Raw genomic sequence first — 27027 nt, 5'->3', positions numbered from 1 at the left:
CCCTGCCCCTTTCACACTCAGCAGCATGTGGGCCTTTCAGGTTTTGGGAGCACAGTCAATTCTCCATGCTGTGGAATATATTTGTTCTCAGATTAACTTTTATGGCTCTTTAGATTATGATCTAACAGTCTCTTGGAACTTGGTGATACGAGAAGTTCTCCTTGGTTGGATATAATTTTTATAAGGATCTTATAAGATTTTACAAGGAAATCTGAAAGGTTTCTAGTTAATATGAAAATCTAGGGGACGAATGTGCAGTAGCCCCTGCAAAAAGCAACTCACAGATCCCCATATTCTTTGGTTTTGCTGCTGCTGCTGCTAAGTCGCTTCAGTCATGTTTGACTCTGTGCGATCCCGTAGACAGCAGCCCACCAGGCTCCTCCGACCCTGGGATTCTCCAGGCAAGAACATTGGTTTTGCTACATTTTTCTTAATATGAAATAGAAATATGTTTTGATATTAAGTACTCTTCTCTATGTATTAAATTAGCTGTGTGCCTCACCAGTAAATCTCCACAAAGTGTGTTCTAATGCTGTCTCAAGCTGGTCAGTCCACTTTCAGACTTCAGTTTCAATAGCCTCTTAGTTTTTGGTTGGGGCATGCAAACATCTTTTAGTAATAGCTTATGCAAACTCTAATTATTGAAATAAATTTATGTGTAAAAGGACTCCAAAATATACTGTGTACTGTGGAAAAAAACAACATAATTGTGTATTAGCTTGACATCAATTTAATGAATGATGGCATGTTATAATAAGATTGTTTTATTTTAACATAGAACTTACATTTCATATGAGTTTGTTTTAAACCCCTGTTCCAAATTTTTCTTTTATAAATATGGATCATTATTTGAGGTGTTTGATGTTTGTTCTTCATAAATCAGGTGATACCCACAAATAACTACTGAATGAATGTTGATTAATCGTGGATAATTGGACTCCCTTAGCATAGTCCCTGCCACTAAAATGATGGACATCAATATTATTTTATTTCAAGAAAACTTGGCATACTGGTTTTTTTCCTCCAACAATTAAAAATCACCTTACAGGAGTATTAAAAGTGCCCACTGACATAACAGAAATGTGGATATAGAAGATGAATTAGACTTTGTCAGACCAACCTGTGGAACTTAACGTATGGAGTTGTACTGACTTTTTTTTTTTTCCACTCATATATCCATAAGCCAGAAAACAGCATAGCTCTCTGGCTTTTTCACTTTTAGTTTCTCAACATATAAAGAAATCCAGATCAGCATGAGTGCTGGGGGAATGATTTAGGAACACGATGAGGGCAGCCTGTTTTGAAAGGACCAGGCGAAGGCACTAGTTAAAACACTGTCCAGTTCTCTGCTCTTCCCGTGAAATGTCCCTTGAACGGGCCTCCTCTTCCCCGTTGGGCGTGTGTGACCGTTGGAGCCCTCCACCCCCGTGTGCACGACTGCCCCGTCCCCTGGCTCAGGTGTGCCCATCGCGGCGTCATCAGACGCCCCTTGTCTGTGTCACCTCTTCCAGTGGCTCCCCCCCAAGTTGTCTGCCGTGAGATCTGAACTCTGCCCGTGCCCAGAGCCCTGTCCTATCTGACCCATTGATCTCCGTAGCCTTACCTCTTAACCAACAGATGAAACAAGCCCTTTCTTCTACTTAGATGGACCTCTCACACACAGGATACCATTCCCGCTTGCTGCCTTTATTCCCACAGCGTCCCCAGCTGGGATGCCCATTTCCATAGTTTCCAAGTGTCGAAATTCTACCTGTTTTTCGAATTCCACTCCTGAGTATATTAGAGCTAGAATTGATGTCTTCCTCATATGAAGTGTCCATAGCTTCTCAGTTTTTCTTTTTTACCTGTAATGAGTGTATTTTTATCTTCAAATTACTATTTGAAAACTTCTTCCATTTTACTTCCTAATATGGTGATTGTTGACAGAAACTTTGTAGCAAAAGTCCTCTGTGGTCCTCAGCAATTTGGGGGGGGTAACAGTTTTATTGAGATACGATTCATTCTTATCAAGAGCATCTCTTTTGTTTCTGCTTTTCTTCCTTACCTGTTATTTGTCTCCGTGACTTATCGCTCCTGTGAGAACTGCTGTTCCTTGAGGCAAAGACCAGATCTCAAACATCTTTGTGTTTCCCTTAGTGGGGCATAGTTCTTGCTCCGAACATAGCAGGCACGAAAGTTCTTTCAAAAGAACCATGTTTCTTCTTTTCTTCTGCCAGTTCTCAATCCCATACCTTCTTTAGGAGGGGCTGGATTCTAAACTGCTTTGCAATTAGAAGCTCCAATACTTGGGCCACCTTATGGGAAGAGCCAACTCACTGGAAAGACATGCTTGAAAGGTTGAGGGCAAGAGAATGGGGTAGCAGAGGATGAGACGTTGTGTTGGAGAGTCCCTTGGACTGCGAGGAGGTCCAGCCAGTCCATCCTAAAGGAAATCAGTCCTGGGTGTTCATTGGAAGGACTGATGTTGAAGCTGAAACTCCAATTCTTTGGCCACCTGATGCAAAGAACCGACTCATTGGAAAAGACCCTGATGCTGGGAAGGATTGAAGGCGGGAGGAAAAGGGGATGATAGAGGATGAGATGGATGGATGACATCACTGACTCAGTGGACATGACTTTGGGTAGACTCTGGGAGCTGGTGATGGACAGGGAGGCCTGGCGTGCTGCAGTGCATGGGGTCGCAGTGTCGGACACGACTGAGCGACTGGACTGAACTGAAGGAGACTGAGAATGACAGGATGTGTGGTGTGTTGTGGTGCTTCAGTTGTGTCCGACTCTTTGTGACCCGTGGACTGTAACCCGCCAGACTCCTCTGTCCATGGGGTTCTCCAGGCAAGAATACTGGAGTGGATTGCCATTTCCTTCTCCAGGGGATCTTCCCAAGGCAGGGATTCTCCTGCATCGGCAGGCAGGTTCTTGACCACTGAGCCACCTGGGAAACGTGACAGGATGCTCACGCCCATGTGACTATGAAAGGTTACTTTTTTTAGGATAGAGAAATTCTGTGAGCATCCCCCTAACCAAGTGGTGGAGCTTACTGTCACCTGGGGTGGGACACCGAGGCATCAGGTACCTCCCGTGTGAGGCCACATGCTGTGCTCACCTCCTCTCGTTTCCCTGCTGAAAACGTTCACCTTGAATCACGGAGAAGTCATCAGACCACCAGAAACTGTAGTGCAGCTCATTGGTCTGGATCCCCCGGAGGAGGAAATGGCAACCTGCTTCAGTATTGTTGCCTGGGAAGTCCCATGGACAGAGAGCCTGGAGGGAGACAGTCCGTGGGATCGCAAGGATGGACATGACTGAGCACTCACACATGCATTTAAAGAAATCATTGACACAGAAGAGGAAGAAAGACAGAAAAAGTTGCTAGGAAATTAGAGACTCAGCAGCTGTCACCCAGTGTCTTGATTCTTGATTGAATCCTAGATTCTGTCTACTTCATCCCCCCCTTTTCTGAGACAGTCCAGTTGGGGAAATGTGAATCTGGACTGGATATTAGATAACGATGTTATGTCAGCTTTAGCTTTCTTGGGTGTGATGATGGTTCTGTGTCTATGAGGGAGACTCTTCTCACTTTGAGAAGACAGTTGAAGTGCTTGCAGTATGGTGTCTGCAAGTTACCTTACAAATTATAGCAATTACAGTAAAAAAAAAAAAAAAAGCTGGATATGTGTAGACAGACAAAATGAATCAAGGTAAAGGGAATGGGATATTCACTTTTCATTAAAGTTTCCAGTAGCTTTAAAATTATTTTGACACAAAGAGTTGGAGAAAATAGAATTATGTCCTTGGGCACTTGGATCCTTGAGTGATAACGCTGACAAAGATCTTCCTTTAAACTGCTTATTTTACCGGTCTTCACGGGGATTGGGCGCTTAGATCACGTGGGTGCCTGAGTTCCCGTGCTGCGCTCATTCTCGGCATCGTGGAGTCTTTGAACTCTGTGTCCTGTTTTAATCCTTGGAAAATTCACTCTGGCTTCTGAACCCAGCCAGTGGAGCAACGATAAGGAATCCGGTGGATTGCCGCCTGTGTGTGGGCGGCAGAAGGGCTGTCTGAGATGCTGGACTTGGGGTGTCTGCCACACCCCAGCGACTTGCAGGCTTCCGCTGTGGCGGGGGTTCGGAGCTGGCGTGAGATCCCGTGTTGGGGTAGGCGGGCCCAGCCTGGCCTTCAGGAGTGTGTACGGCAGTCCGCGTGTGAATTCTGCATTGGTTCCTGGGAACCTCGTCTTCTTCCTTCAGGTCTGGATTATTTCTGGGAACGAGACTGTACCTGTTTGCCTCTCGAGAGACTATAGCAAACACGATGGTGTTGATCAAAATATCTGTAGTTTGGGAGCTTCCACCTGGCTGTCTTACAAGAGATGCTTCTGGGGCGGCAGGCCACGTTGGGGTTGGGCTTGGAAAGTGGGGGTGGCTGCACTGGTCACGAGGAATTCTGAGTGCATTCTCGGGAGTGGGCAAGGTGTCCAGAACCAGCGAAGGCATGGAGAGTGTGCCTGGGGGGAGGGGCACTGGAGCCCCCGGGCGCTGTGCCAACTTTCCCGTGTGATTCTTGAGGCAGGCTGGGGCTGCTGTGTGGGTTCATGTCCTTTTAACACACGTGGCGGCAGTCCAGGCAGTCAGGTAGCTGCCCTGAGATGGCCCGCCGCCTCCCGGTGGTCAGGTGGGGCACCTCCCTGACCCATTTTCTGGGGCGCTGATCTACCATTTACTTGGCTGGACACGGCTCACCTGCTGACCTCTGGCCAACAGCGGGAGTGACCCTGGAGAAGTCCCCTTTCATCCTCTCTGTGGGAGTCGTAGCAAAGGGTGAAACTGAACAGGTGGCTGTTCTGGGGTGGAAGCTTCCTGCAGATTTCCACTGATGCTCACTATGATCTGTCAGGGTAGCTGAGGACAGAGGTGCGAGAGAGGTGGAGAGACTTGGCCAAGATCACACCTGTTTACTTATTTATTTTTTAAGTGTTTATTTATTTCTTTGGGCACACCAGGTCCTTGGCTTCAGCACGCGGGAGCCTCGATCTTTGCTGTCACGCGGGGCCTTCAGTTGCAGCACGTGAACTCTTATTGTCTCACGTGGGATCCAGTTCCCCGACCAGGGACCGAACCCCAGCCCCCTTCATTTGGAGCGTGGAGTCTTAGCCACTGGACCACCGGGGAAGTCCCAAGATCACACCTTTTGAAAGGTTGCACTCCATTTATACTTACTTTAAAACAGGCCATCAGTTCTCATGCAAATTAAGTGGGAGAGGAACCTTCAAGTTTTCTTATAATTGAGTAGATTGCAAACTGATTTGGAAGAGTATTGATCTCTGGAGATAAAGTTTAAAAGTTTTTTTGATTGATTGATTGATTTGGAGTATAATTGCTTTACAGTGTTGCCACACGGTTATTTTACGTGATGTAGAACCTGCTACGTAAATGAACAGCAACATAGGAATGCAAATATAGCAATTTTTAAAAATTTACTTTAAAATATTTTCAGGGCTTCCCTGGTGGCTCAGACAGTAAAAGAATGCGTGCAATGCAGGAGATCCTGGGTCGGGATGGTCTCCTGGAGAAGGGAATGGCTACCTGCTCCAGTATTCTTGCCTGGAGAATTCCTTGGACAGAGGAGCCTGTTGGGCCACAGTCCATGGTCACAAAGAGTTGGATGTGACTGAGCGACTAACGCTATTTTCAATTAGTGCTTTTTTATTTGGGGGGTGGGCGTTGTTGCGGTGGTCTCTGTTGCTGGACACGGGCTTTCCCTAGTTGCAGCAAGTGGGCTGAGACTCTGCTGTGGTGCTCGTGCTTCTCGTGGTTTCTCCTGTTGCCGAGCACAGGCTCTGGGACACATGGGCTCAGTAGTTGAGGTGCATGGCTCAGTTGCCCTGCTGCACGTGGGATCTTCCTGGACCAGGGGTTGAACCCATGTACCCTGGATTGGCAGGCAGATTCTCATCCACTGTACCACCAGGGAAATCCCAGTTAGTGCTTTTTGATATCAGGTTGTTATTTCTCTTTACCTTATTAAAGCATCCGAGTGTGTATTTAGAATGGATATTTGGGAATTACAGAATTCTTGTCCTTTATGTGGGATTTTCTTTTTACCCCTCTCCTCTTGCCTTTGAAGAATGACAGATGTTTGAAACCACTGGAAGCTGTCTACACAGTCGGAGTGAGCCCCCCCCCACCCCCGGCCGCATCTCTGGGACCGTCCCCTATACTTGTGCTTTTCAGAGACAGCCTTGGTGTCCCCTTTGCAAATATTCTTGCTGAGACACAGCTCCGGCTGTGTCTGCACTTTTCCTGGTCACAAGCCAGGAAGTCCACTTGCTTTCTGCGCAGCCACCTGTCCCCTCCCCTCTCGGGCAGGTTCTAATCTGGAAGTGGCCTCGAGGAGCTACACTGCTTCACCTGACCAGTCCCACTAGGTGAGGTCGGTTGGGATAGACCAAGTGGTGGAAGCGGTTCTGTCCCAGAGCTGTTGTGTCTTTGCATCAGAGCCAGGTCTCAGCCCTGCCCTCACCTTCCCTGCTGCCTTGTCTTCTCTCCTCCTGCCCTCCTTACCTCAGTTAGCTGGGGCTCCTGGGTCAGGTACCCCAGACAGGGGGCTCACACAGAAGACAGCTGCTCTCTCAGTTTTGGAGGCCGGCCTTTGAGATCCGAGTGTCGGCAGGGTCGGTTGCACGCAAGGCCTCTCCTCTTGGCTTGTAGATGTCTGTCTTCACATTTATAAGGTCTTCCCTCTGTGTGTGTCTGTGTCCTCATCTCCTCTCATAAGGACATCAGTCGTGTTGTCTGGGTGCCCTCCCATATTACCGTCTCCATGTAAGTCAGATTCTGAGTACTGGGGTGTTAGGACTGCAACATACGAATCTTGGGGGCACGATTCAGCCATCAGGCCCCCCTTCCTGCCCACCGTCCCCTTCCACTCTCTTTCCTGCTTCCTGCCTTCAGTTGTCTTCCTCCCACTTCCTTTCCTTGACCTGTAAAGCATCCTGCACAGCTAGAAAGATCATGAAAGCTGAGAAATCTAAATGCCCGGTTTCTCCTTTCAGCCCTTCCATTAATTTGCTTTGTGACTTGAATTATTTACCCATTCTTCTGCCCACCCCCCTCCAGTCCCCACGCTGTGTGGCGTGTGGCACTGCATAGCATGCAGGATCCTAGTTCCCCAACCTTGCATCGAACCCGTGCCTCCTGCAGTGGATGTGCAGGGTCTTAACCTCTGGGCCGCCAGGGAAGTCCATGTCCACCCATTCTTGAAACATTGATTTCCTTGGCTGTAGGATGTGAGCTGTGCTTCCTTCTTCTCTTCCCTTACAGGACTGTAGTCAGGAGAACCCAGAATAAAAGCTCAGATTTTTAAATGATTTTAAAATAGGATATGTACCGAAGTGGTTCGCCATTCCCTTAAGATACAAGAAGGTCCTGACAAAGTATCTTGCAGACATGTCTACAAGATTATTTGGAGTGCTTGGAATTCTAATGAAAACAGTGTGTGTTTCAACTCTGCAAGTTTTACAATGGTATTGTTACCCTTCGTTATATTATTAGCAGTCAGTCCTGCAGGTTGTGGGCTTAGTCGTTCCCACCCCTCCAACAGTCTCACTGAGCTCAACCGAGCTCAGTCAGGGGTCTGGCAGAGACCTCCGCCCACGCCCACGTCCTGACTGACTGGACAGGAGTGACCTTTAGCCGAGCTGTGGCCTCCAGACGTGTGATCGGGCTGCAGGGTCAGAGCCACGCGTCTCGAGTGACGGTGGGAAAGGCACTTTGGGGGACACCCCCGGTGGGGGGGGGTGGGGAGCGCGAGCTCCGTCCCTGGGTTGTAGAGTTGCATGCAGTCTCTGCACTGCATGCGGGCAGACGCTGCGTCACGTCTTTTATCTCCGCTGGCTCACCCGGGTTCCATCGTGTTGCCCAACAGCCCTCCGTTGCAGAGAGCAGTCAAGAATAGCCACAAGTTGAACTGTTGGAGAGCGGGTAGCTTCGCTGTCTCCTCCCCCGCTGCTGGGCCGTGAGACAAAGAAGTATTCTTTGAGAGAAAAGGCAGACGCCCCGCCTGCTGGGCCGTGGGGTGGGAGATGGGTTGTGACATGTGGGGCGTGCTTGTGTTATAAGGTGCCCCTTGCCAGCAGGGTGACGTCAGCTGGTCGCCGTGGGCTGTGGTCAGACGGGAGACGGAGCCCACTGCCGAGCCTGGGGGACCGGGCCGCGGTTTTTATACTTCTTTGATTTAGGTTCCGACACGATAAAAGAGATGAGGAGGAGAGGTGAACATAAAATCTCGGACACAGCCAAGATGTAAATTGTGGCAGAAAACTCTCGGTTCATGAAAAATCCTCAGAAGTTACCAGTAGGTGTTAGTTGCTCAGTCATGTCTGACTCTGCCACCCCAAGGACTGTATGTAGCCAGCCAGGCTCCTCTGTCCATGGAATTGTCCAGGCCGGAATACTGGAGCGGGAGGAGTTACAGGAGACTCCTTAAACACAGACACTGTCATTTCAGCCTTGCGCTGTCTGACTGGTCTCCACAAAGCCACAGTGAGCGCCATGAGTTTGATTAATCTCCCCTGAGTTACGCCACAGCCATCAGTGCGGCACAGAGCTGGTGAGGAGGAGGCGTGATGGGGAGCTGACCCGGTTTTGGTGCCTGCCCCCGCGTTGTCCTGGGGTCCGTTTACCTCTCTGAACCAGCCCAGTTGTCTCCTCCGTGCTGAAGGTCTGAGTCAGACTCAAGGCTGCGATTTGTGGACCAAACCACCTTTCTCCCAGGCCTCCGTTGACTAACAACAGCTTTCTTGTAGCGCCGAAATAAGGAAATGAAGCTGGACCACCGAGCCTGAGAAGGGTTCTTGGTTAACTAAACCCCCTTCAGCTGAGAGGTGAACTGTCAGGATCTCAGCTGCAGCTTTTCCTCCCCGCTCGTGTCCACTGTGCCCTGTAACAGTTGAGTGTTTCTCCATGCACCCCCTTTGGAAGATACATGTTATGGAGCAGAGATGAGAGCCAAAGGGGGGCCCTCAGGATGAGCTCATGGAACCACGGAATCTTACAAATGGAGGCTCAGGGGGCCTCCCAGAGGGTGCAGTGGTAAAGAGCCCGCCTGCCAACGCAGGAGGACCTGGGTTTGATCTCTGAGTTGGGAAGATCCCCTGGAGGAGGAAATGGCAACCCACTCCAGTATTCTTGCCTGGAGAATCCCCTGGACAGAGGAGCCTGGCTGCCTACAGTCCATGGGGTCGCAAAGAGTCGGACACGACTGAGCAGCTAAGCACACAACGGTAAAGAAACAGCCACTGTTGTGAGCGCCCTACAGCTAGGCTCTGTACTGGGCCTGGTCTAAGATGGACCATTGTGTCATGTCCCCCAAAGAAAGAAACAGTCCTCTTATCAAAAGATGCCAGCTGATGATGGACAAGTGTCAGTTTTATTATAGTGTAGGAAGTTGGGAGTCCTAGAAGCCTTTAGCCATAGCAGGAACATGACTCAAAGCTGTGGATTCCTGGGGCTCATCTCTCTCCCTTGATCTCTCTTCCCTTCGTCCCCATTCTGACTTGGAAAGCAGGATTTTCTTCTAATATCTCACCAGAATCATTATATAGCACATCATAAAGCTAAGTGGTTTTCTTTTTTCTTTCTCTCTGTGAAGCTTTTTTTTTTTAAATTTGAAATTAGTATATGCTGACTCTTGTGAAATCTTGGGCCAAAATCCTTGCTCATCTTCAAAATTTGGAGAAATAATTAAGGAATACTTTTGATCCATTTACTGAAACCACTATCATGACTGGAAACAAGAACTAATTTTTTTACCCATTAGGTATTGTTCTTCGGTAACAGATACCTGGATAAAATTATCTTCTATTTAACAGGCCAGATAACAGTTTGAGTTGAGCTCCTTTAGTTATAATTGTAACCTCTTAAAAAAAAAAAAGTTAAATTGACAGTTGTAGCTAAGCCAACTTAGAAACTTAAAATACCGGGTTCCTCAGACAGCTCAAATGCCCTTCTCTTGTTCGTTCTTGACAAAGAAAGATCATTTCTCCTTTTTCAAATTACCAAACCATTGTGAGATTTGGCATACCCATTAGCGCAAAAGAAAAAAGCCTTTTATACCCCAAGATAAGTTCCTTTTGGTGTGTATTCTTTTCCTTCCCTGCTTGTGGTCAGAGTCTGTATAAAAATTTCATCATCTGTTTTTTTCTAACGGCACTTCACACAGCCTTCGGCATGTAATAGACACTCAAACACGGTCTGATTAAAAGCTGAGCTGGAGCTTAATAGGATTCTGATGAACCCAAGTGCCTGCATAACCTCAGGCTCTTCTGCTTTGTTTTTGCTTTTTGCACTTGATAAATATTTAGAAAGTTATCTGACCGTGACATAGTAGAGAGATAGCTATAATAACAAGAGGTTTATTTTTATTTCAGGGACAATTAATGGATGCTTGTTCTTATTTAACAGTGAATTGTGGAGACAAGGATCTCGTAACAGTGGGATCTTCTTTCACCTACTTATAAATACAGCTTTAGGGGAATATAATTCACATTATCATACCATTCGCCCATTTAAAGCACACGAGACGGTGGATTTTAGTGTATTTACAGGGCTCTGAGGACTTCACCACTTTTAGGAACATTGTCTTATCATTCCCAAGAGAAACCCTGCCCCCCCAGCAGCCGTGTCCCACCCCCGACTTCTCCCAGCCCCCAGTCGACTGTCTTTTATTTATTTTAAAACGAATCTACTTTCTGTCTGCACACACTTGCCTGTTCTGGACGTTCCGAAAAATGGAACCAGACGACACGCAGCCTTTCGGGTTGGCTTCTTTCACTCGGGGTCCTGTTCTCTAGATTCTCCCGTGTTGGGGCGTGAATCAGCGCTTCCTTCCTTCTCACAGCTGAATAACGACATTCCATCCTGTGGATGGACCACGTTTTCAGTATCTGCTCAGCACTGGGTATGTGGGCTTGGGGCTGTGAAGAGTGAAGCTGCTGTGAACGACCCTGGGTGAGTTGTGTGTGATTATGTGTTTTCATTTCTCTCGTATCTCTCTACCTTGGAGGGTGGTTGCTGGATCTGTGGTTAACCGTTTGAGGAGCTGCCCCACGTGGTTTTTCCCAGCACCTGCACCATTTCGCATTCACATCGGGAAGACGCGAGGGTTCTAAGCCGTCCGCAGCCTCGCGGGCACTTGTCCTCTGTCTTTTTAGCCCAGCCCCCCTGGTGGCTGTGAGCTGGTGTCTCACCGCGGTTGTGTTTTGTGTTTCCCTGACGGCTGGTTGGACTTCCAGGTGGCGCTAGTGGTAAAGAACCCGCCTGCCAATGCACGCAGACCTCAGAGACGCAGGTTCGATCCCTGGGTTGGGAAGGTCCCCTGGAGGAGGGCATGGCAACCCACTCCAGTATTCTTGCCTGGAGAATCCCAAGGAATGAGGAGCCTGGTGGGCTGCTGTCCATGGGGTCGCCCAGAGTCGGACACGACTGGAGCGACTGTCACGCACGACTGGTTATATTGAAGATGTTTCCTCGTGCTTGCTTACTGGTCATTTGTAGACCTTCTTTGGAGAAGGTTCTATTCAGATCCTTTCCTGTATTTAATTTGGGTTATCTTTCTGTTACTGAATTTTAAGAGTTCTTCATATAAATATATACTCAAATTGATCTTTAAAAAATCCTTATTCTACTATTTTTTAATCTTTAACATATCCCCAAACTCTGTACCTGGCCATCCTGGCCTCATACACACATTGTCAGGATATCGTGACCCTCTGCTGTGTGGAACACGTTGTGGTCTGTGCTCCGAGGATAGGAAATGAATACAGTGTCCCTTACTTCAAGGGGCACAAAACCAAGTGGGAAGGGCCGTAGTGATAGATTTCTGTGTGTCAGGAAAAGAGGTGACTTTCAGATCGAGGAATCGAGGAAGGCAGCCTGAAGGAGGTGGCATTTTTAGTTGGCCTTATGTATCGGATTCAATACCAGAAGATTAGGGGGAGAACCCGGGTAAAGATCGTGAGTTCTCCGTGTTGTGTGGTGACTGGTTAACTTTTAGGGCTGAGATTTTTCAAAGCCTAGAAAGAGGAATGCTTGGGAACACACCTGGGAAGCATAGTTGGGACCAGATGTTGATTGTGTGCGCTGGAGCATCCTGGATTGTGTTTTGTCAGTGCCTGGAGAGCCCCTGGCTGTTGGGGTGAGGGTGGGGCCGTGTGGAAGGCGGAGTCTGCAGAAGGTGCAGGGGCCCTGGGGGTGGGGTCATGGAAGGCACCACTGCTGTGTCTCCCTCTTAGAGACTGACGCGTGCTTTAGAAAGTCAAGAAGGGACTCCTGGGAGAATTGTTTAATCTCATGGTTTCCAAACGTATTTGACCGTAGCTTCACTTTTTTTTTAAACCATGTAAGATCGGAGGTCCATACTTGGGGTTTTGATGTCTTAGTTCAGTATTTGACAACTAATTGGTAAAGGACCTGCCTGCCAGTGCGGGAGGTGTAAGAAGAGGGAGTTGGATTCCTGAGTCCAGACAATCCCCTGGAGGAGGAAACGGCCCCCTACCCACTCCAGTATTCTTGCCTGGAGAATCCCATGGACACAGGAGCCTGGCAGACTTCAGTCCATGGGGTCACAAAGAGTCAGACACAACTGAAGCGACTTCGCACACAGCACAAGGTCTCAGTAAATGTTGGCTGGTTGGTTACCTAATAGATTAGAGGATTGTGGACCACAGAATTGGGTGTGAAGGAATGTGAGATGTTAGCTGGTCCACCCTCTGGTGGATGGAGGCCCAGAGTGGGGGAATGTTGGTCTGATTGGCAGCGGCCATGGCTCTTGCTACTGTTAACCCATCCACATGTGACCTTGAGTGGGTCACACCTGTCACTCAGAGGAGTCCAGTGCTGACGGCAGGCACGTCCCCATCGTCTCTGGAGGATCCCCATGGGGAGCAGGACCACCCGTGCTTCCTTTGTGGGTCCTCTGCCCGCCAGTCCCCCCATCTCCAGTGTTGTCAAAAGACCCATTCCTGTGGACCAAGGCACACACCAGCGCCTCCGTTTGATGAACTTAAACGCAGACAAGCCCGAGAACTTGTACAAGGGTGGGAGTTGGGAGTGCAGCGGGAATGCAATTCTTACCCCAAGGGTTGTGCGTATCGCGTCACGGCGAAGGCTTGTGTGATGAGCGACTCCTCCTTTTTTTGGGAGCGACTCTTCCTTTGCTGCTTTGGTGGTAGTTCTCCATGGCAACTACTGTTGCCACACATCTGGCGTCTTAACAAAATGGCTCCCAAAGCCCAGGGGTCTACACGGAGTCCTCCTCAGCCCGCGTATCCTGCCCAGGACGTGGAGGAACACTGGGCGGAGCGCGCTGGCGCTCGGCCTTGTGGCTGAGGCTTTGTCTGCAGTTGCTGAGTTCCTGGGGGTCTTACCGGGGCTCCTCCAGAAGTTAGCCTTGCTGCTGATGCTCTGTGGAGGAGGGGCCGACTTAGGGTATTTTCTGGTTTATTGAGGTACAGATATCAGCAGTGCTGTTTGTTTAAACCAGAAATGACTTAACAGGAAGTGGAGGGTCAACCAAAATCCTGCTGAATTTCTGAGGGTAACCAGCCAGCCCAGGGCTTGTTTTTTTTTAGGTATTTTATTTAAGATGGAAAGTTCCAGTTTGCTTCGGGACCAGAACCCTTAAAAGAAATCCTGGCAGGAGGTGGCTTATGGGTGACCGTATGTTTGCTAGTTTATATCCTGCTGACTAAATTGGCAAAGTTTTTATTTTTCCTGGTCAACACGAAGAAGGTGTCTTGTGTTTTCTTAATTCCCCTCACTCCTTTCCCTAACGGGATCATGCTTGCCGTGTGTGTGGGGCGAGCGGCTTTTAGAACTGTCCACGCATCTGTGATGACACGAACATTAGTGTGGCAACAGAGGTTGCCTTTCTTAGGTTCCACAGGCCTTTATCCCAATATGACTCTCGCACGGTGACCCAAGTGAAAACAGAAATGGTCAGCCTGAGAGGCCAAATATCAGAAGCACAACAGAGGGGTTATTATTTGTGAGAATTTTAGGTAAACCCTCCCCCTCCCCCTTCCATGAGTTAGAAAACTTGAAGTTTGCTCTTAAAAGTAACTATTACCTTTGATTATAAATGTTAGAAGGTACATAACCATTCTTATAATGAAAGGTTATGATTATTTTAATTCATAAGGAGGCCCAAAGTTAGCTCTTCGTTCAAAGCCTTTCTGAAACAGGAATGAAAAACACCCAAGATGCCGAATCAGATCGAAATGTGAACTCTGATGCGAGTGTCTGGCTTTGGAAATCTTTTGAGAACCGCACCCGTGCGTTAGCTTGTGACAGATTACACACGGAAACTTAGTGCTCATCATAATAATAGTGTTTGTAACATGCAGGTTTTCAGTGTACTCTAAGAAAAAGTTTATTTCCCATTAAATCGTGTATTTTTGTTTATTTTAACATTGGGGGCAAATATGCGAACTGTGAGCCCATAAAATTTCCTTATTCTTAAAAAAAAATTAATGTGCCAAAAACATAATAAAAATGTAACAAGCAAGAGAAGTGAGGTGAGTGTTTTAATGACGCTACGGTTAGGTCATAATTTTAAAGATACGCAGTTGAATACCCACGAGTCAAAAAACCTTTCATGTTTTTAGTTAACTCCTGAGATGGTTCATGGTCAGCACTCCCTAGTTACTTTACTGCAAGTTTTTATTTTGAACTAGACCCTAAAAAGTTGCTGAAGGGGAGAGGATGGTTATGTGATGTGATGATGGAGGTGTTAGCTCTGAGGGGGGGTGATGCTTTTGCGGTCTGTAAGTGTATCAGATCAACACGGGGTTCACCGTGAACCCGTGCAACGTTATATGTCAATTATATCTCAGTAAAGCTGGGGGAGAAGAGAGCGATTGTGCTGGGAAACCATGTTTATGTAGAAAGTCTGATGCTTGGCAGCTCACCCCGGGCCTGGGCCCGTTCTGAGCACACCAGGGCGGCCCATCACATTTCCAGCAACTTCCCCCCGGGAGTCGTGGGGACGGGCGGGCGCATCTCTCCTGCCTGGTGACTGGTGACACGTCTCTGTCTCTGCACAGGTGAAGCTGCTCTCCGAGGGGAGCCCCGGCTGCAGACCCTCCCGGTGGCCTCGGCCCTCACCGCTCACCGCACGGGGCCCCCACCCATCAGTCCCAGCAAGAGGAAGTTCAGCGTGGACCCCGGCGACGACGACCTGGATTGTGACGGTGATCATGCTTCCAAGATGAGTCGCATCTTCGCCCCCCACCTGTAAGTCCCCCCTTCTCTGCAGCCGGCCCGGCTCACATGGGCCTGTGTGGAGCTTCTCCGGCCGCTCTTTGCCGACTCTGAAGGGAGAAGGTGCCTGCTAGTCCCCCCTGCTCCCCGCCTGGAGGGGCCATTTAACCGGTTTTAATAACTTAGGGGAGGTGACCTCCGTCTCACGTGTCTGCCGTTCGCTTGCATTCCCCACCAGTGGTAACTTGCTTCAAGCGGCTTTGGGAGGTGATCGGGGAGACTTGCCTCCCTTGCCTGGTCCCTGCCAGGTGCTTCTTGGGGGGGGACCGGTCCCCACTGAGTGTCCTTAGGGGCTGGGGCAGTGACCACAGAGGCCAGCGCCTGGACCCTGGCTGGGAAATTGGCGGCTGCCTGAGATGTAGGCATGCAGGCTCACCAGCGTGTTCGTGGCACACAGCTGAGACCTTCCCACGGCAGAGGGTGGTTTTTGTGTTTGGGTCTGAGCAGGCTGGCTCCCGCCCTCCGAGAAGCGGTCCACAGGTGGCCGGTGGTCCTGGGGCCGGTTTGGGGGGGTGCTGCTCCCCTGTCTGTGCCCGCGCCCTGCAGGCTGCACGCGAGTTGCCTCAGTGTCCTCTTTTGTTGAGATGAGAGCTGGACTCTGTGACATCACCACATTTGTGCTGGGAAACCCGCGTGCTTCCGTGTGCCCTATTTTTGCTCCCCCCACCCCCCCATTGTGTTTCTCACATGCACACCCTGCGGACGGAGTGGATACTGCTTCGTATGTTTGCTGGACTCAGAGACCCCCCTGCTGCAGGGAGGCTGTTCTGGCCGTCGCGCGAGGGTGGGTATGGTCAGAGTCTGGGGTCTCGGCAGAGAGCGGAGGTGAACGGCCCTGTTCCTTTCCCCTCTACACGCGTGAGTTAGCGCGCAGCGATCATTCAGGATGCTCGGCTTCCCCAGTTCTTCCGACGATGCTGCTGTTTGCTGGCAGGAGCGTGGAGCTCAGTCTGGAGGGGACCTCGCGTGGTCCGAGGGCGCCGAGCGCGCCAGCAGCCCTCGGCATCTCCGGCATTCCAGTGCGCTGGATTGTGTGTGCAGTCATAAGACAGCCTGACAGTGGTATTTATCCTCGGTAAATCACTGTAGTGTTAGTCAGAGGCTGAGCCTGCAGTCTGGAGCCCTGGAATTTGCTACGATCAGGAATCCAGCAGTAAGGCTCTGCACAACAATGACCTCTTGCAAACAAGGGAGGCTCATAACTTAGATGCTAGGCGTTCAACTGTTTGCAGTTCATTCTTTTGTCACTAGGAATCCTCTCTTTCCCTAAACCCAAATAAGAGATATTTGATCTTTTTTTTTTTTTTAAAAAAAAAGGGGGAGTTGGCTGTGAGATAGTGTGTTTTGTGATCAAACACGCCTTAGTTAAAATCCCAGGTCTGCTACTTACCAGCATGGCTTTGGACAGTCACTTCATTTATCTGGGCCTGGTACCCTTCTCTACAGTGGTGTGGCTGTAAGTTCATGTGTAGAACAGTTGTGAGCAGTAGAGTGGAAATATGCACGGAGTTGGGCACAGTACAATAGACAATTGATGAGAGTTATTGCTTTTATTATTAGAGTCCATTACTCAGATATCAGTGATGATGGGAAACCAGAGCACTGTTAATGGCGAATGTGATGTTTGAAAGTCATAACTGGGTTATGGGTTCACATTCATCCCCGCTTGCTTATTTCTCGGTGGGAGCAGGTTCCGTTCGCACAGGATGAGTGCTGGGTGCAGCGCCTGGCAGCTGGTAAGCAGAGCTTCCATTGTTACTGATGTTATTAGAATGTCAAAGCATTTAGAAAATGATCTTGTGGTTGCAAATATGATGCACCGGTTCTGTGATGACACTGTAAAAATTTAAAGTGCCGGTAATAGACAAAGAGTTGCAGAGTTCACATGCAACTCACAATTGATGTCCTCATACCATAGGTTTAGAAGATCAGAAAAGGCAGCGCCCCCCAGGCCAACCCCCGGGACTTAGAGACGGAAGACGTGCAGCGTTACTTGTTCGCCGAGGGGTAGCTCCTCATGACAGTAACATTACTGAGGTTTCTGTGCCTGTCTTCTAAGAGCCGAATGACTAGTTTTACAGGCAAGTGTAAAAGATAACTTCCCTTATGGCTCCATGGGGTAGCGTAGCTAGTAAGTGCGTTGCTTGATTTGGTGAGACGTTTGCCATGCACAGTGTTTTCCAAGAGCCGGATGATTAGTTTTGGAGGCAGGTTTAAAAGATACTTCTCCTCTTAGGACTTCGTGAGGTAGGATGCTTAGTAAGTGCGTTGCTTGATTTGCTGGAACGTTTGCCATTTAAACTGCAGTGCATCCCGCTCCTTTTTATTTCCGGTGCCTGAACGTTTTCTATACTAACCTGCAGATTCGTTATGAAGAGGACAGGTGCTCAGTCGCGTCTGATTCTTTGCGACCCCATGGACTATAGCCCGCCAGGCTCCTCTGTTCATGGGATTTTCCGGGCAAGAACACTTGAGTGGGTTGCCATTTCCTCCTCTAGACATGCGGAGAAGAGGGGGGTCTCAAAGATGTATGCTTGGCTGCATTTCACATAACCATCATATTGAGTTATTTTCCACTGGAGCGAGCTTGAGGCAGGGTAGGAAGCTTATGCAGAGTATGACTGACTGTCTTCTGCTTTCTTTAGGGAAGGAAGGGGAGAGAGCAGAGGTTCCCCTAGTGATTTCTCCAGAATTTGGAAATTGAGAATTCCAGGTCATTTGAACTGCTTATTGAAAGGGTGACCCTGAGAATATTTTTGGTTTGTTTGTTTGTTCTGATTTTTTTTTATTGCCTAAGAAAAGCGTTAAGAACATGAATGTCTTGTTTGGGAAGTGGAAAGTACTCTGTCTGCCACTTAGAAAGAAAGAGGATTAAGGTATGAGGCAAGGGTTAGGGTGGGATTCGTCTTACGGGAACGAATTTCCTAAGTCATTTCATCTGTGACCCTGGTTTTCAAGCATGAGCTGATGTGGACGAGCTCTCCTGTCACCTGTCTGTCATTCGTATGGACTCCAGGGCTCCTTTTTTCTTAGGTGAGTTGTAACTCCCTGATTTTGGCAGATAAGAGCCCCTGCAACTGCCTCATGTGTCCTTCTGAGATGAGCCCCTCCCCCTCCTTGAAGCCCTTTGTTGCTTTCTGGCAGACCACATGCTTATCTTGTAAGCTTTCTGCACCAGCCATTGAATCAGCCATTTCTCGGGGCCGGGCGGAGCAGGGGGTCTGATTCCGTTCAGTGGGGAATGGTCTTTAGAAGCCGAGATCTTGGTGCTGGGTGTTACTGTGGTGTCACTGCCTCTAGACGTGAGTTGTTTCGTGTGTTAATAGTAGACAATGGCTGCTTGTGACAGTTCACATTTCACTTTAAATAAAGTTAAAAACTCAGTTCCTCAGTCACACTAGCCCCATTTCCAGCTCTATAGCCACACGTGGCTCTTGGCTACCACATCAGACAGCGCACACACAGAACATTTCTGCCATCACAGAAAGCTTGGTTTCTAAACTCAGTGGAAGGAGCTGGGGAGTCCTGGGTTCACTTTAATACTGCAATTCTAATCCAACTCCGCAGAGCTCTTCCTCCCCTCTCCCAATCCATCTTCATGTCTCCATGATTCCAGCATCGACTCCTTTAGTGTTCCGTCCTGCGGTACCCGTCAGAGTGGCAGAATTGCTGCACGCTTGCCATTCTGAAAAACAAACCTGCTAAGAAGAGTTTAAGATCTGTAGGTTTTTTTCCCTTCCCTGTGCTGAGGAACTCTTTTTGTATAGAAGAACTATACAAAAAAGATCTTCATGACCCAGATAACCATGATGGTGTGATCACTCATCTAGAGCCAGACATCCTGAAATGTGAACTCAAGTGGGCCTTAGGAAACGTCACTATGAACAGAGCTCCCGGAGTTAGCTCCCGGAGGTGATAGAATTCCAGTTGAGCTATTTCAAATCCTAAAAAATGATGCTGTGAAAGTGCTGCACTCCATATGCCAGCAAATTTGGAAAACTCAGTAGCCACAGGGCTGAAAAGGTCAGTTTTCATTCTACTCCCAAAGAAAGGCAATGCCAAAGAATGTTCATACTACTGCACAATTGCACTCATCTCACACGCTAGCAAAGTAATGCTCAAAATTCTCCAAGCCAGGCTTCAACAGTATGTGAACCGTGAACTTCCAGATGTTCAAGCTGGATTTAGAAAAGGCAGAGGAAACAGAGATCAAATTGTCAACATCTGTTGGATCATTGACAAAGCAAGAGAGTTCCAGAAAAAAATCTACTTCTGCCTTATTGACTATGCCAAAGCCTTTGACTGTGTAGATCACAAAAAACTGGAAAATTCTGAAAGAGATAGGTATACCAGACCACCGTACCTGCCTTCTGAGAAATCTGAATGCAGGTCAAGAAGCAACAATTAGAACTGGACATGGAACAACAGACTGGTTCCAAACAGCGAGAGAAGTACGTCAAGGCTGTGTATTGTCACCCTGCTTATTTAACTTCTATGCAGAGTACATCATGCGAAATGCTGGGCTGGATGAAACTTGGGCTGGAATCAAGATTGCTGGGAGAAATACCAGTAACCTCAGATATGCAGATGACACCACCCTTATGGCAGAAAGAGAAGAAGAACTAAAGAGAGCCTCTTGATGAAAGTGAAAGAGGAGAGTGAAAAAGTTGGCTTAAAACTCAATGTTCAAAAAACGATCATGGCATCCAGTCCCATCACTGATGGCAAATAGATGGGGAAACATGGAAGACTTTATTTTCTTGGGCTCCAAAATCACTGCAGATGGTGACTGCAGCCATGAAATTAAAAGACGCTTGCTCCTTGGAAGAAAAGCTATGACCAACCTAGACAGCGTATTAAAAAGCAGAGATGACTTTGCCAACAAAAGTCTGTTTAGTCAAAGCTGTGGTTTTTCCAGTAGTCATGTATGGATTTGAGAGTTGGACTATAAAGAAAGCTGAGTGCTGAAGAATTGATGCTTTTGAACTGTGGTGTTGGAGAGGACTCTTAAGAGTCCCTTGGAAGGATTGATGCTGAAGCTGAAACTCCAATACTTTGGCCACCCGATGTGAAGAACTGACTCATTAGAAAAGACCCCGATGCTGGGAAGGATTGAAGGCAGGAGGAGAAGGGGATGACAGAGGATGAGATGGCTGGATGGCATCACCAACTCGATGAACATGAGTTTGAGCAAGCTCTGGGAGTTGATGATGGACAGGGAAGCCTGGTGTCCTGCAGTCCATGAGGTTGCAAAGAGTCAGACACGACTGAGTGACTAAACTGACCTTGCCGAGGGTGTAATTACAGTAGCCTCTTTGAAGTATTAATACCAACTTCAAAAGTTACTTTCCCACCCCTTTCAGTGTTGTGTTTATTAAAATCTCTTTGTTTGTTGGCACTCAATTGGAGATTTTTTTCCATCCTTGTTGATTTCACTTTTTGAATATGTAAAATATTAGCATGCTTCTAGAAGCCAGGATTGTGTAATCGAATCAGCATATATGTGAGTCATTCTGCTGTATACCTTGAACTTTCACAGTGATGTCTCGTCAGTTATATCTCAATAAGACTGAAAGAAAAAAAAGTCAAAACCATACTGAAAAGTACTAGAGAAGTACTACCCCCTCCCTGTGTCCTTCACCACTTTTGTGCCCTCCCCTGGAGGTGATTACCCTTCGTGTGTGTGTGTGGAAATAAGCAGGTATGTGAATATTTTCTGTGCCTTTATTTCTTACACACAAAGTGTCATATTTTATATATTCGCTTGAGCTCAGGTATTTTCAGTGATACATCACGGACATCTCTTCATGCCAGGTCCTCATTCTTGTTCATGGCTGCGTAGTACTCCATGGCGTGCATGCGCCAAGGTTGGTCCAGCCAGTCCCCTTTGTTCAGATGTTTAATTTTTTATAATAATACTGTTGCAGTGGATAATGTTGTCCATTTGTGACATCTTGTGTATTTGTAATACAGTTTAAAACTCCTGAGGGCTTAACAGTTGATGCGTGCTAAATTTATACTGGTTTTGAGACTTGGTGTAGGCTGCTTGGCTGGTAGAGCCTGGTGAGAGCTGTGTGCTGAAGAGTGCCGTCTCCCCCGTTTCCACCTGTGTGTGCGAGTGATGGATGTATGACCTGTTCACTGTCACCTGTGAGAGGAAGGGAATGTGTGTACTGAGTGCTTCCTCTGTGCTGACCCTCCCTCTGCCAGACGCTTTGTGTGTTACCTCATTTAACCCTCACAGCCAATGTGTCCCTTTAAGATGGGGGGCGGGGGGTATGTGTGTGTGTGTCAGAAGCTGAAATTGAGAGGATAATGTGTCCAAAGTGACAGCGATCGAGCTGGGATTAACTGCAGCACTGAAAGCAGTCATCACGTGATCATGTCACACCTGCATCTCACCTGAGACGGGGTGACATGCCGCTAAAAGACGGACATCACACCGTTAGGGTGACACTTGAGCCTTCTCGTGTGTGGCGTGTGACAGGTGCTAAATCATCCCTGTGTTGAACTGAAAATGAGACCCACTGTCTGGAGACTGTGCGTCCTGAGCTCATACCCCGTGGGAGGAGGAGCTCTTTGTGATCAGTGGCGTGTACACGTGCTGAGTAGTTGCCCCTGGCCTCCGAGCGGGGCAAAAGCCCTAAGCGCCCGCTGAGGTCAGAGCCTCGGTCACTGGCCTGGTGCCGTGAGGGCTGCGCCCGCCCAGCCCATGTTAACAGTTCACGCTGAAGGAGGCAGGGCCCCGCAAAGGACCCCCGCCCCCCTGGCGGTGCTGCTACTCTGAGCTCCTGCCCAGGGTGACCCGTGGCCCCCGAGGCTGTCTCCCCGCCGCGGCCGTGCTGTCGAGGTCTCCCTCGAGTCCTTGAGTGCTTCTCCAGGGTAGGGTTCTCTGCTGCTGGTCTCCTCCCTTCTCTCCTCTTCCTTCTCCCTTGCTTATTCTCTGTTTTTTCCTCCCTTGGCCTTAGTCACTTCCCTCCTGACCCCGTAGGAATGAACAGAAAAAGGGGGGGAAAACCAGGCTCAAAACCAGTAATTCCTACAGAGTGACCAGCAAGTTGGAGGAAGCCCTTTGAAATCAAGTTCTGGGCATGTAATAGCAGCTCTGCTAAAACAAAGAAGCCTCACTGATTACTGACTAAAACGAGCATTTTCCCTGCAGTAGGGTCGATGGTATAGATGGCACCTCGGGTGTGCAGGAGCGTCTAGTCCAGTGTCTCCGTGTTCCTTGGCAGCATCACCACACTCCCTTTGAGTCTCCATTTCTTGTATCTCTTTAGTACCTTTAGTGGGGATGTGTATGGGCATGCTTTACCAAGGGACTGTTCATTCCACAGACTTCATGAAAGTAGAGGAAGCAATTCCTCATTTCAATTTAAAACTAGAGCCGGAGGGAATGGAGACTGCTGCGGCCACTGTGGAGAACAGTATGTCTGTGTGTGTTGTGTCCGACTGTGCGACCACCGTGGACTGTAGCCCGCCAGGGTCTTCTGGCCATGGGATTCTCCAGGCAAGAAGACTGGAGTGGGTTGCCATTTCCTTCTCCAGGGGATCTTCCTGACCCAGGGATCGAACTGGGGTCTCCTGCATTGCAGGCCAATTCTTTATCAACTGAGCTACGAGGGAAACCCAAAATCAACTGTAGTGTAATTAAAAAAAAAAAACCAACTAGACCTAGAGGAAATTGGAAACTTGGGGCTATTTTTGTACCTCGACATACTAGCAACTAGGGCTTTAAGGGTAAGCAGTCACATGTATTTATTATGTAAACAGTAATATGTATTTACAGGCAGAGCGTGTTAGTGCTGTGTCCATGTCTACATAAGCCTTGGAGAGGGTCAGACTTTTCATTCCTGAGAGTGGTTATAGATCAGGATTCCCAGGATCCAGAGAATCACGAGAGCCTTTGTATTAGGGCTTGGTCATGACCGTGACTGGCTGTCAAGCCTGATTGTGTACTGAGCACTGTGCTGAGTGCTCCGTGGGCATGATCACTCCGTGCGTCATCTCAGCTCTGAGATCCTGTGATTGCCCCTCTTTTGCAGGTGGTAAAACTGAGAGGTTGTAACTTGCTTGAGGTCACGAAGCTAGCTGGTTGGTAACAGAGCCAGGAATCAAAACCCAGGCTGGCTGTTCCTGCAGCCAGCGCTCTTAGGAACCATCTTAGAGCCATACTGAAAGGCACACGTGTCCAGCAGCTGTGAATTGGCTGATACAGGACCTTAACGCCTTGTGGTTTGGGATGATGTGCTGTGCGCGCGTTCTCAACCCAACGGAAGGATTCCGGGCAATGGCAGGCGGAGAGTAGGCCGCCGGGGCAGCAGTGGCTGGGTGCAGGGGCCTCGGTGAGGAAGGGCTTGTGGTTAACTGAGAGAGCGAGGCGGGTCCATCCGCCCTGCATGGCGAGGCTTCCCTTCAGGGGTGCTGCTGCTCCCCCTCCCCCTGAAGACACCGAATGGAATGGGGTCTCTGTGCAGGTGAGAGCCCCACGCAAGCCGGGAAGGGTTTCCTCCTTCGTGCTCAGGAAAGGGCTGTTGGAATCGTGTTCTTGTCTAAGGTCTCTCTGTGTGCTCAGTTGCTCGGTCATGTCTGACTGTGACCCCATGGACTGTAGCCCACCAGGCTCCTCTCTCCATGGGATTCTCCAGGCAAGAATACTGGAGTGGGTTGCCTCTTCCTCCTCCAGGGGATCTTCCCAAGCCAGGGATCAAACCCACATCTCCTGTGTCTTCTGCATTGCAGGTAGATTCTTTACTTAGTGAAAGTGAAAGTCACTCAGTTGTGTCTGACTCTTTGCTACCCCATGGACTATATAGTCCATGGGATTCTCCAGGCCAGAATACTGGAGTGGGCAGCCTTTCCCATCTCCAGGGGATCTTCCCAACCCAGGGATTGAACCGGGTCTGCTGCGTTGCAGGCAGATTCTTTACCAGCTGATAAGGGCTTTCTACCAGGGAAGCCCTTACCTGCTGAGCCATCACCAATATTATCAGACCAATAGAAAGTGAAAGTCGCTCAGTCGTGTCCGATTCTTTGCAACCCCATGGACTATCCAGTCCATGGAATTCTCCAGGCCAGAATGCTGGAGTGGGTAGCCTTTCCCTTCTCCAGGGGATCTTTCCAGCCTTAGCCTAAAACGTTCAGGCCAGGGCATTTTATGATCTGCTTTAAATACGTGAAGACACTTTTTCTTTCCCCTCTCCAGATTCCATAAATCAAGAATTCTTGAAATAGAATCCCTCAAACTATGTGCATTCTCTCTTTGTCTCCCACATCCTTCTTGGCATCGTCTGAACTTGGGAAGTTTTAGCCCCCAGATTCTATCTTCTGTGCTTTCAACACACAGGCGTGCGTGTCTTCCCACAAGTGTTCTGGGGTTTAAGAGGATATTTTATGGCCTTTAGTTTCAGTTATCCTAAATAACTAACTCTGAAATCCTCCTTAGTGTCTAGCAAGTATGTGTATTCATTTTGAAAGGAACAGGAGAAGGGAGCCTGGATCTTTAATGAAGGCTTTGGTTCAGGGAGGTGGAGCCTAAGAAGTGCTTCTGGTGGGGCTGCCTTGGCCCTGCCCTGGGGGTGGGGTGGGGTTTGCTGCCTGCCTGGGGTGGAAGCAAAGGTGGTTTTCCCGCTGCTCTGCAGGCCCTTAAAGGCACAGCTGTGTGCTGCCTGCGAGTGTTTTGCTAATGAAGTGTGGTACCTTTAAAGAAAGGTCACAGGCCTGACCTGTGTTGTGTGGGTTTCTTGTTTGTCAGGCTGGAGGCATTTTCTCATTTTCACAGTTCAGCCGAAAACAAAGACCTCCTTATCCGAGCCGGGGAGCCGTGCTCTTAAGAGCTGACATCAGCCTTTTCCCAGCAGGCAGCGTTTCTGCCTTAAGAGTCTTTGCCGAGAGCTGGGCAGGCCGACGGCCGCCCTGCCCTGGGTTTCTTCTGGCCGGATGACACGCAGGGTGAAGAAATGCCAAGCGTGCCAGCAGTCAGGGCAGCAGAACCCAGCGCTCTCGTCACGGGTCCCTTCTTGTCTGTTCCGCGGACCTCTGGGCGCCTCCGTTTCACAGAGCTTGTGAACGTTGGGCCGAGGACCTTGAGAAAGGAGGACTGGTTTCCTAGAGAGGCGCTGAAGGGCCTTTGGGGCCTGTTGGGGAAGCCTCATTAGCATGTGTGAAGACACTGTTTAAAGACGACCCTAAAGTTGGGGATGGGGAGTGTTTTTGGTGGATGGATTAAGTCAGAGGCGTTTGTTGAGAAGTTGAGGAAACAAAACCACACAGGGTTTGGTTCCCCCTCCTGCCTTGACTCTCCGGGTTTTCCGGGCGCTGTTTGCGTGAAGATGCTTCTGAGCTGGGGACACCGACAGCAGCCCTGTGTCCACGCGGTCGGACCATCTGCCTTGCTGCTCTGAGGACGCAGAGCCAGCCTGTCATGAGGTCAGGGCCTGGCACTCCTGCCTGAGGACCAGGAGGACTGCTCAGAAGTGGCCTCGCGTGAGAGTCGGGGTGCTTCCTGGACTCTCCCCTAGGATCTCACCTATAAACCCGTCGCCTCCTGCGTCCCTGCGTGTCCGAGCCCTGAGTTCTGCGTGTGGGGTAGTTTTTGTTTCATAAACGGCAGTGTGCGGTCCCCTAGCGTCTTCACTAAAGCTTTGGGTTCAGGCACACATGCTGTCTGCCTCTGCCTCCACCCCCGTCTGTCTTCCCACTCCTCTCTCTCTCGCGTCCCTGGCCGCACCGGAGGCCCGCAGGAAGTGGAGTTTGCTCCCCTGCACTCTCCTCTGACTTCTCTGCCTCCCGCCTGCCTTCCCTCGACAAGACCCCAGGAGCTCCTAGTGGGTCGGGGCACTTACTAGGGGGCCCGTCGTCGGCTCCACCCTCTTTGCTCCCCCAGCCTGTCCCTGTGGTTGAGCCTGTCCAGGGAGGGTTTGGGCTTTTCTGTCTCCTCAGGAGTTGTATCCTCAGGACCGCTCCTCAGGAGTTGTATCCTCAGGACCGCCCCTCAGGAGTTGTATCCTCAGGACCGCCCCTCAGGAGTTGTATCCTCAGGACCGCCCCTCAGGAGTTGTATCCTCAGGACCGCCCCTCAGGAGTTGTATCCTCAGGACCGCCCCTCAGGAGTTGTATCCTCAGGACAGCCCCTCAGGAGTTGTATCCTCAGGACCGCCCCTCAGGAGTTGTATCCTCAGGACCGCTCCTCAGGAGTTGTATCCTTAGGACCGCTCCAGGACTTGGAGCACCGTTGCCCATTGAGGACCATCTTGCCTCAGTGCTCGAAGGATGGGGAGAGTGTTCCCCAGCCAGAGTTTGGGAAGCACCTGACCCGGGCTCCGGGGTCTGCCCGTGTGGTGGGCGTGAGGCTGGCTCTGAGAGTCTGGGGTGCAGGGAATCCCCAGCGTGACTCGCCGTGGGATCCTCTAGTCATGAGCCCTGTCAGCAATATTCTAGGGAGCATGCTTGCCAGGCCATGTGGGCATCTTATCTGGTCTCAAAGAAATGTGCACACGCGCGAGGCTCAGGTGCCATAGGGCTTAGATTGGTGACGACGCGATCCCTTGATTTGGGGTTGCTGGGTGCCAGCTTCCATGCTGGGTCTTCCAGGGAGAGTCCCTGAGGCCGGAGAGATGGGGGAGCCCAGCCCCTTCTCCCTGACGGTGTGCCCCTCCCCGGCCTTCCGATGCTGGCTTCTCCACTCTGAGCTGTTTCCAGGGAACAGAGC

At 49.5% G+C, this 27027-nt stretch overlaps 1 protein-coding gene across 11 annotated transcripts in view; it reads left to right on the top strand.

The window, feature by feature from the left end:
- Positions 1-27027, top strand: part of VGLL4 (vestigial like family member 4) — a 156550-nt gene that overhangs the window by 104835 nt on the left and 24688 nt on the right. For 6 of the 11 annotated variants that reach the window (XM_070776876.1, XM_019984601.2, XM_070776877.1 and 3 more), the window contains one exon: positions 15101-15290. In XM_070776876.1, the coding sequence (XP_070632977.1) occupies positions 15101-15290 (190 nt within the window). Of the gene's footprint in view, positions 1-4999; positions 5195-15100; positions 15291-27027 lie in introns of all 11 variants that reach the window. The other 5 variants (XM_070776873.1, XM_070776871.1, XM_070776874.1 and 2 more) reach the window with 1 other exon arrangement.

The sequence above is a fragment of the Bos indicus genome, chromosome 22, assembly GCF_029378745.1.
Source record: "Bos indicus isolate NIAB-ARS_2022 breed Sahiwal x Tharparkar chromosome 22, NIAB-ARS_B.indTharparkar_mat_pri_1.0, whole genome shotgun sequence".
Classification (NCBI taxonomy): Eukaryota; Metazoa; Chordata; class Mammalia; order Artiodactyla; family Bovidae; genus Bos; species Bos indicus.
The sequence above is the reverse complement of the archived record's forward strand: the minus strand, read 5'-3'. Positions and strand labels throughout refer to the sequence as shown.